The 10,695-nt window shown below is 34.3% G+C and overlaps 1 protein-coding gene across 7 annotated transcripts; it reads right to left on the bottom strand.

Annotated features, from left to right (window-relative positions):
- Positions 1-3,001: 3,001 nt before the first annotated feature.
- LOC127871322 (uncharacterized) lies at positions 3,002-9,125 on the bottom strand. 7 transcript variants are annotated; one of them, XM_052414131.1, is made up of 4 exons: positions 6,605-9,125; positions 5,319-5,369; positions 4,853-4,898; positions 3,002-4,306 (listed from the first exon to the last, which is right to left on the bottom strand). In XM_052414131.1, the coding sequence occupies exon 1, from the start codon at positions 8,235-8,237 to the stop codon at positions 7,038-7,040; it is 1,200 nt and encodes a 399-aa protein (XP_052270091.1). In that variant the 5' UTR covers positions 8,238-9,125; the 3' UTR covers positions 3,002-4,306; positions 4,853-4,898; positions 5,319-5,369; positions 6,605-7,037. The 7 variants fall into 7 exon arrangements, with proteins under 7 accessions (XP_052270091.1, XP_052270089.1, XP_052270088.1 ...); XM_052414129.1 differs by having other exon boundaries at positions 3,002-4,283; XM_052414128.1 differs by having other exon boundaries at positions 5,319-9,125.
- Positions 9,126-10,695: the final 1,570 nt, after the last annotated feature.

Raw genomic sequence — 10,695 nt, 5'->3', positions numbered from 1 at the left:
CATGTTCTCGTCATTTTTCCTATTGGGGATTTTTAACTCGCAATGCTAGGGGTTGTTGAACAATATAAAAGGGAAGTAACCGTTTCGATATTCATATAGGAGTAAAAGAGGAGTTAAGTATGCAAAATTCGCGATGTTCCTACGTGTTGACATGCTTACATACAAACAGGAAGGACATAAAGGAGCGATGCTTGAGTACCATTGCTTTGTTTGCATCTGAACTATGTTTTAACCGGGTAAAAAACACCTTTATCTCAAAACTGGCAAATCGGATGCATGCCAGAAAATGCTGAATCGGGATAGGTCAGGCACTTATATTACACGCTTTACTTGAAAATAGTAATATTAGTGCGACATTTACCGTTGATGTACGACATAGAAACGTAGTACAAGTAGTTAAATTTGTTCGGACATTTTATTTCATAAGTATATGCATCATTGTTTTGTTTAAAACCTTCTAACTGTACAACCCTCACCTATGAAGGAGGCTAAACTCATCCATGGGATTCAATATAATTAACGGTACAGTGTAGAACATTTTTCTTCTCTTGCTTTTACTGATCAGTTCAGGTATTGCGACGTTTTCAGAAACTATGTTCATTTTACTAGTTACACCTAGGCGACTAGTTATTCAATCGCGGAATATTTGGACTCGTTCATACATAGTAAATACATTAGAGAACATAAAACGATTTACTCGCAATTGTTATAGGCCAAAACTGATTTTTTTGGCTTTGGGCATGTGGCCTTTTTTCCGAAGACTGATTTGTCAAGAATAAGCTGTAAGAGGTTTAGGTAACACTACTCAACTTATTTCACTATACATCGGAGGTTAATACTAAACATATAGTTTCTCTGAAAACAAACACAATTAATACAAACAGGTTGGCAGAACGTATAACACCCCGTGATTACAACTTCAGTCCAATGAGTGTTGATCACGAAATTCAAGAAGATACGTTCCACGGCATATTACATATTTAGCATCTTTTGTTTCGAAGAAAACAATGCCGATTTGTTCATTTTAAATCTACTCGTAACAGTTATGTCATTGATGATGGGAATGGAAATCTAATAAATCGTCGTGGTAAGCTATGCTTCTATAATACGCAACCATTGTTTATTAAGCTGCAAACAATACATATAATTTAGCATGCAAAACATGTGTTTTAACGATACATTTGTCGGCCAATAAGAATCAACTGTTTACGAACATGTTCTTGACCCGCATGTCTGATGAGCCGAAAAGATGTTTTTGATTTTATGATTGTACAACAATTTTTATAAAATGCCATTAGGTAGTCAACCTTTCTTCGACTGGTCATTGCAATGTCAGTTGTGTATTCTAAACGTCACATGAATTACTTGTTAAACAGTTTAACATTCTTAATCGATAATATTTAATACGTTTGAAATGTTGCACTGAATACCGACTTCAATGTACACGATTAAACAGCGCAGGCGCGTGTTTTATGCTTTCATCATCTTAAACATATCATTCAGTTTAGAATATCCGTAGCGCCTAAAACAAAACGCACAAAAAGACAAAAACTGAAAATAAAACGATCTTGCACTGCAGTAAGCAACAGTTAATATACCAAAACTACAAATAAGTAAACGACCTTGACGTAAATGCAAATTTTAGATTTATTCTTATAATCCACTGTATAAGGACCCAAACGATCGGGATAAACAGGATAAAGTTGGTTAACCGTAAAGCGATTCATATACATGTATGAACACAGAACACGAAATAACCTTTCATTTTGCAGTTTTAGCAAAGCTCGTATTTCGTTACCTTATTTAATTAGTAAGTCACGTCTTGGTCACAATTTGATGTATATGCAATGCAGATTTGCATTGATTGAAATGATAGACTTAAACTGAATACTTTGATTATATGTATACATAATTAATAACATTAAATACGCACTCTTGATTTTCATTTTTACTATGTATAATAAAAGTGATTTCTTATTTAAAACGCACACATTACCGGTAACGATGAATGTAAATTAAGAGTCCACAAAAACAATTTTGTTAAACAAGTATCTAACAATTATTTCGATAAAACATAAAATACCGTACATAGTTGAGAAAGTTGCATCAAATTAATTATGAATGTAAACTGTATATCACCAACGTATTGTAAAATAGGCACAACCGTGTTTGGCTCGCTATCCAACAATTCGAGGATGTAACACCACGAGCAGCAACAGCATCGACAGTTACGCTTGTGAAACGCAATATAATACAAAAGCCAAAGAACATGACCCAGATCGCTGTTCCTGGTAATTTACATGCGACGTACACGAACGCGGTTAGATTGATTAGTGGTAATATACGTTCGAACAAGAAACATCAGCTTGGTCTCTCTTGTGTTAGAAGTGTAAACATGTTCAAATCCGCAACCATTGCAAGACAATAGCCTAATGCGTTTTTACAAACTCCTTAAATGTTGCTTCGGCTAATAGGAATTTTCTAGAATTCTCAAGCAAACAAGAGATGTTGAATGTACATAATGTTTGAAAATGACGTTTGTATACCAAATAATATTGAGAAAAACAAATATTGTTTAAAAGAAGGTGCGAGCATATACTTTACATCATGCAAAAACAAGCAATCGGTAATTAGCTTTTGCTTTGTGTTCTACATTACACAAATAACTTCGGTGAATATAAATGCATTATAGTTCTTCGCAAAAAAGCTTTGAATTAACAAAACATTACATTGGTAATAGCTTCAAAACTGTTCCTTCGACATGATCACTGTATAGACCATTTTTTCGTACATATTTACTTAGTTGATAGTTCATCGCAATGTGTAAATTATTATAATAATGACGGTTAATGTATCTTGTTTAAGTAAACACATGATTTACTCATAGTTATGAGTAAATTTATTATTCTCTATTCTCAAAATACTATTAAAATCTCATCATCTTTATAACCCATATCATCATAATTATCATTATCAAACAAATAATAAACCAAAGACAAAATAGGAGTGAGTGCTTGTATTTGACAGGACTTTCAACAAATAAATGCAAAAAACCATTCTTCTGACGCCCGTATATGTTGTGCCAATGGATATAGACCTCAACGGCACCGCTCAGTTGAGGAATCTCGAGACGACTGGAAACGGTGCAACATCTTTGTTCAGGTGTAAAAAGAACTGAAACGATACTATTTAAATGCTGTAGAGCATGTATTTATGAACACTTCACATACACATGTGTGTCATGTGAAAAAGTGCAAATGTATTCATAACAATTAGACGTCAAGTATATATCTCAAATAAAGAGTTACTGTTTAAATAAGTTGATCCCCGCCGATGCCCAAAGTGCACACAGGACGTCCCCAATGCCCATCAATCACGCCAACTTGCTTAAATATTATAAATTAACAAATGTGATTCATGAATTTGTTCAAATCAGCTGCTAATATCTGCAAGATTCATCTACCACCACCAATCAAGAGAAGTGTACATGACTTCACGTACACCCCATACAATAATCAGTAGTAATAAACGATTCAGGTAAAACCGCGGGCGAGATACGCAACCCTACTGCCATTTTTGTTTTCTTATTTTTTCTTTTAATGGCAGGGGGACGTATGAGGACCCATGGCTCGAGACCGGTGTCTAGGTGCCTTCATCACCTCCCGAAACCTCTAATTTAGAGAAATCTACAAATAAGCAGCTATTAAGATACTGTAAACATTAAGTATTTTATAGTAAAAAATGTAATTAAACATTATCAATTTCATTGCGCAAGTTAACATAACAAACAAACATCAAAAGCATCCCATTCACACCCCGGACATCAACAAGAAACAAAAAAGTCACTCAAACCATAAAATCCATAAAGCATCTAAAAATCATAAATATTCCGAGAAATATATAAATGCATATGACGAATTTAACAGCTATATTAAACCGACTTCAACATCTAACCAGTCACACCAAAAAGAAAATATTAAGTAATCGTACAATAAAAAATTTAAAATTAAACGTTCATTACGAACGACAACAAAAAATAATAACACTGACATTTAAACATACCAATATTACAATAAGTATGCTGGAGGTACTATCTCCAGGAAGTGAGAGTCTCGAAAAACATGACACCCATAACTTAAAAGACCTTATTCAAACACAATATTAAGTAAAACATGAGTAAAAATAATCAAGAAAATTTAGCTGCTTCAGACTTAAATGAAAATACACCCATCGTCTTTCCCAGTAAAGGAATCGGTTCGTGTTAAGATCCCATCTCACATGGACTAAAAACCGAACTGAAAATATACTAAATATAGACTTTATAATAGCAAAATTATAAACATAAAAGCAATGTAACCAATTATTTAACCATACATATATGCTCATTAAGGGCGGGCGGGCGGGGTTATCACCCTTTCGTTTTCTTGCTCCATAACTATGCCTGTCAAAAACAACCCTCGAATGGCGTCTCACTAGATGTGCAAATCATATATACCCCAAAACGAAAAACTCGTGCGCTTTCGCGTGTAAAACATGCACACAAAACCCGTGCATTATACGCGCTAAACCATTACCATAATCTCTCTTCTAAATAACACGTATTAAACCATACTATACCGTATTTATCAAACCGAGAATAATTTCATTTACTCATAGTTATGAGTAAATTTATTATTCTCTATTCTCAAAATACTATTAAAATCTCATCATCTTTATAACCCATATCATCATAATTATCATTATCAAACAAATAATAAACCAAAGACAAAATAGGAGTGAGTGCTTGTATTTGACAGGACTTTCGAATAAAACAAAGAGAGAATACAAATAATATAAAACATAAAATGAATACCTAAATATTCTCCACCACGTTATATACCTCTCGAACTGTGTTTTAACTGAAAAGATACAATTATAAACATTTGTAAAAGCAATAAAATTAATTCGTTCAAAATAGGCACACTATGGCCTTAAACAACGGTCAACTGACCACACAAGCCAACTGGCTTATCAACATCAGGCACACTCTGGCCTTCACAAACGGTCAAATGACCACACAAGCCAAACGGCTAATCAACATCAGGCACACTCTGGCCTTCACAAACGGTCAAATGACCACACAAGCCAAACGGCTAATCAACATCAGGCACACTCTGGCCTTCACAAACGGTCAAATGACCACTCGAATAATGCACAAGAGAATTAAAAAGATATAATAAAACAATATTTACAAAATTAATGATAAATATTAAAACGGAAATAAAAAATATCATAATCATAATCATTATAATAATAATAACATACTACATAAACCATACCTTTATGTTCTCCAATACTTAATATACCATTCGAACTGTCCAGTTACTGCACTGCAAAAAATAAACTTGCAAAGATTGTTAATTCCATGTGAACATGCTTTCTAAGTAAATACGGTCAAGTCACAAAAGCCAACCGGCTTTCACACATCAGATCAACTTGCTTTAAAAACGGTCAACTGACCATACAAGCCAACTGGCTTACCAAATCAGGCCAAATGGCCGTAAACAAATTGGTCCAATGACCACAAGGAACATACACACAAACAAACACAGAACTTACTAATACTCAAAAGCATTTCCAAACCATTTATATAATAATATATTATAGTGCCTTGCATGTGCTACGAACAACACATCATATATTTCAAATCACAGATAAATTAATAATGACTCTTCACAAATCTAAATTTAGCGACACCGATAATCTGTCTTTCAAAGAATCTTTAACATATCCGTCCTTGGTGGAAACACTTTTCCATCTACCATGTCTTTGCCAAAGTCTATCCACAGTCTTATTATTTGCACTTATAGATGCTCCACCAGCACGAAAAGAATGAAGTCCATATTTAAAAGAAACATAACCCAATAGACTTAACTTCTTCTTAAAACTATCATTTATAGTAGAATAACTAATATGCTTATTATTAGAAATCAATTTGAAACATTGTTTAACATTACACAAATAAACTGGTCTAAACACATAATCAGTAGATGAACATGCAATATCTGCAACACACAAATACTTTTCAAACAATTTTACAGGACATGTGTCTGTATTAGTTTTTGCAATGAGAACAGTATTACCTTCTCTTAAAATGTCCGTTTTTGACTTTTCAACTTTAATTTCACAATGCGTATCTAAAAACACAACATCTGATCTTTTAACTTACAAAATTTCACTTATCCTGAAAAAACCAGCATAAGATAAGAAAAAGATTGTAACGTCTCTTAAATCCCCCAAAGAACAATCGCTCTCAGAAACAAAAGTGTGATAAAATTTCTTTAATATATCTGATGTAATAGGCTCTTTTTTAACTACCGGCTTTGCAATTCTCCGAATGCACCCAGAAAGACATAATTTAAGCCACTGATCAAAACAAGGGTTAATTTCTATGGAAATAGTACGAGCCCAATTTATAGAATAAAAAATCATATTAAGTTTTGATTTACTAATTTGGCACTCCTTTATACATTCTGTTAAATACAAAGCTACAGTTACTGGGTCGGCTGGTAAACTTTCCAAATTATGAATTTTACACCACAAACAAAACTTTTCAAAAGTCAACCTGTATTGATGCACAGTTGATTTTTCTTTGCCTCAAAAAAGAAGACCTTTAACTTCTGAGAACATGTCCTGTGGGTGAACCGAGACTTTTTTGCACATGTCGGCAACCTGTATCCATCTGTCCGATTTGAAAATGCCTGTAGTTATAAATTTTCAGATACTTTATAACAAAACAAAAAATACAAAAACAAATAAACTTAAACGTCACAATGCAACCTAACAACCATAACTTTACTTGTAAATTGTTCCGAACCAAATATTGATTCAGTATTTCTACCCTGCACATAAATATCTTTAGGATTATCAAAAATTAAAATATCCTTAATAGCACACAATAAATGAGTATCTTTACCAAAAATCATTGGAAAAAATGGACTAGAAGGCCAGTATGGCGCAACCAATGTACCACGTCCTCTGCATGCATTTAAATAATTTTATACTTTTGGAATAAGATAAACTGGAGGAACTAACCAATTATTGTTGTTACACCAATTTACCGAAAAAGCATCGACACCTTCCGTTGTCGGAGTCCAACATAAAGAATTATACCTAGGTAATACGTGATTGTAAGAATTAGCGAATCTATCTACGTCATGAGGTCCATACAATGAATCAATATAATAGAAGAACTGTTTAGAAACACCATAATCATCATAATCTATCAACCTACTAAGACTATCTGCAACTGTGTTTTCAGTCCTGCTTAACCAAACAATTTTCAAAGAAATTGCATTAGCAGCACATAAAAAAAATATATATAAAGCCATATTATGAAGCATTTGCTGTGTACTACCCTTTTTAATAACACTAACACAGTTCTTGCTATCAGTGTGCCATAAAACACATTTACCCTTTAATTTTGGTAAAAAACTTAACAAACAAAATTGTATAGCTTTAAGTTCTCTGAACGTAGAACTTTGCCCTCGCTCATCATCAGACCACATCCTGTGTGAAATAGAACCATCATGTTGAATTATTGCTGCCCCCGCTCTATCGGAAGCGTCTGAGAAAACAAACACTTCCGGAATATAATCTGTGAATAATGGTTTCTCAAAAGGAGCAGAAAACACATTATGCCAAAATTCCAAATCATCTTTACACTCGGACGCACTTAAATATGAATCCCAACTTAGCCTGCTTTCTATCAATCTGTAAAATACTTTAGTTTTCAATAAACAAACATTTCCTAAAACAGGAGACATCGATATTATTTTACCCGCCAAGCAAGTAAGATTTCTAGCTGTTATGTAGTCAAGGGAAGACTGAACTTTATTTAAACACTCTAAAGTATTTTGAATACGCCGCTCCGGTATTCGAATCACTCCACATTTTAAATCCCAGACAAAACCTACCCATTCTAAACACTGTACAGGGATAAAAATAGATTTTTCCATATTTAAAACAAAACCCGCTCTTTGCAGAGTCTCCAGTATAAATTTACCGTCATTTAATGTTTTCTCATACGTTGCATTTACACACCAACCATCATCAAGAAAAATGACAACACGCAAACCATTTAATCTCCAATACTTAATTAACGGTCTTAACGTTTTAGTAAAGACTTTTGGAGCAGATGTAATGCCAAAGGCTAACACGGAAAAAACGAATATTTTACAATTTTGCCAAATTTCCATGAAAAACCCAAAAAAGTAAGATGATTTGGAGAAATATCAATATGATGATATCCACTAGTCAAATCAAATTTAATCATGAAACCTTTATCTACGAGCAATTCTTTTGCAACTTTATAATCTTCAAATTTTACTCTATCATACTTTATAAAAGTATTTAAAACACTCATATCCAGAATCAATCTTTTCTTGCCAGAAGAATTTGTTGCAACGGACAAAGGATTCACATTGTGGGGAATAAAAGGAACCTCATAAACACAATTTTTCGAAATAAGTTCATGAATGGCTTCCTCTACAAATTCATTATTGTCTAAAGCTGATTTATTATTTTTCATTATAAAAGTAGGAGGCTTAATAATAAATGGTAAAACATAACCGTGCTAAATTACATTAATAATGTCTGCATTAGCACTGATAGTAGACCGCCAAAATTCAATAGAATGTTTCAACCTACTTTTAACATAATTTTCAGACATGAAACATTTATTTTCGAAATCAAGTGCATAAGAAAAATGCGTCTCTAATGTATCATCAGAATCACAAAAAATCAAATACTTATCATCACTGTCCATTTCATCATGCCCTGTTCGTTTGTCACTGTTGTTCCTGCTTCTGCTGTTCCAATTGCTGCTGTTGGGCAGCTGAAGAGACTGTGGCCGGTGGTGGTACTCTCCGTCCTCGACTGATAACGTTTCCGGGAGCCCCAACGTTGACCGCACAACCGGAAGCGAAGTGTCCGACATTGCCGCACTTGTAACACATGACTTCTCCCAGCTGGTCGAAACGCCGCCCCATGAAAATGCCTCTACCGCTGCCGCGACCTGCTTGACTATAGGATGTTGAGTTTCGAAAAGCATTATAATTAACAGTGGAATTTAACATTGCTTTCTTTCGCTTAATATCAGCTTTTGCAACCGCTCTTTCCTCTGCCTTACGAATTTTTCTATCATCATCCGAATCAGATGCATAGTCAATCATCTCATACTCATTGACAGTGTTCCAACCTGCAGATGAACTGTCAGCAATTCTAATTATCTTATTACGATGCTGAATTTTATCTTTCAGTTCCTTCATTAAATCAACCGCCTTGGACATATCTCTTAACGAAAGAGCCTTTTCACACATGTTCGCAATGTCAAAAAGTTCATTATTGAAATCAAATTGCTTTTTGTTACCAATGTTATTGAAAGAAACAGAACTATCAAGCCTAACATTTTTTCTCGAATTTTCTGCAACCCATTCCGCTTCTAATTGAAAATCCTTTCGAAGGTCCGAATATTTTCTGTCCAACAGGCTCTGAATTTCCGTCATTATTGATAAACTGCCATCCGCCCTTTCGTTTTCTTGCTCCATAACTATGCCTGTCAAAAACAACCCTCGAATGGCGTCTCACTAGATGTGCAAATCATATATACCCCAAAACGAAAACTCGTGCGCTTTCGCGCTAAAACATGCACACAAAACCCGTGCATTATACGCGCTAAACCATTACCATAATCTCTCTTCTAAATAACACGTATTAAACCATACTATACCGTATTTATCAAACCGAGAATAATTTCACGTAAACCTTGTTCAACGTAGCATGACATTTGTTAGAGCAGGCGATCGTTAACAAATCACTTTCCAATAACTCGTTTTCGTCCATATGACACGTGGAGTTTCTTAAAATGAAAACTATACTGTCTGTCTGTCGGGCACGGATACCCTCACCTTCAACGTTATACTTAACACTGCAGTAATGTAAAACAATATCATAAACAATTGAGACGCGGAACTGAAAATGATTGTTCATATGGTAATGCAATTTCACCCCTCTACTAATAATACATTGTTTGCGTCACAAGTTAAAAATGTAATTATTTTAAGGAACAAAACTCCGGTTAGATCAAAACCATTCTTAATAAACTAAATATAATGTAAGCGCGTTCATATGCTGGTTAATATGTTTGTAATGGTTCAGCCGTCCTGCTCTAATAATGTGTAAGTTAAATCTTCCGTACGTTGGGATTTCACGAACGACGGAAGGACGACACAGATCAAAGCCATATAATCTTTCTGAAAGTTGATGGATACACTTTACCTCACACTACACCTTGCGGTGCCAGTGTTTCACGGAAACAATTGTCGTCTGATTGATAAAATAACCCACCATCCGCACATGCCGCTTTATGAAAGGTATTTCTAGTTCAGGTGATATATTATCGTAGACTTCTCTGCTAGTTTTCAAGATATGACTCGGACTTGAACATAGCATTGACGACAGATAATAACTCTACACATTAAGAAGCAAGAGTAAGGGCACTTGAGCTCTGCACTTCCTATCCATCTACCTTTGAAGTTTCTTGTTTATACTTCTTATAGTGGTTTGCGATATTATCCGGGCAAAATTCATTAAGAAAGGGTAATCACTTTAATGTTTTAAAATATATAAAGGTATGTTTCTGGTCGTTTAAATTGC

This window comes from Dreissena polymorpha, chromosome 3 (assembly GCF_020536995.1).
Source record: "Dreissena polymorpha isolate Duluth1 chromosome 3, UMN_Dpol_1.0, whole genome shotgun sequence".
Lineage (NCBI taxonomy): Eukaryota > Metazoa > Mollusca > Bivalvia > Myida > Dreissenidae > Dreissena > Dreissena polymorpha.
This window is presented reverse-complemented; position numbering and strand designations above follow the sequence as displayed.

Excerpts from the sequence above, each read along its gene's own strand:
- LOC127871322 (XM_052414125.1), bottom strand. The coding sequence starts at position 8,237 with ATGGAAATTTGGCAAAATTGTAAAATATTCGTTTTTTCCGTGTTAGCC.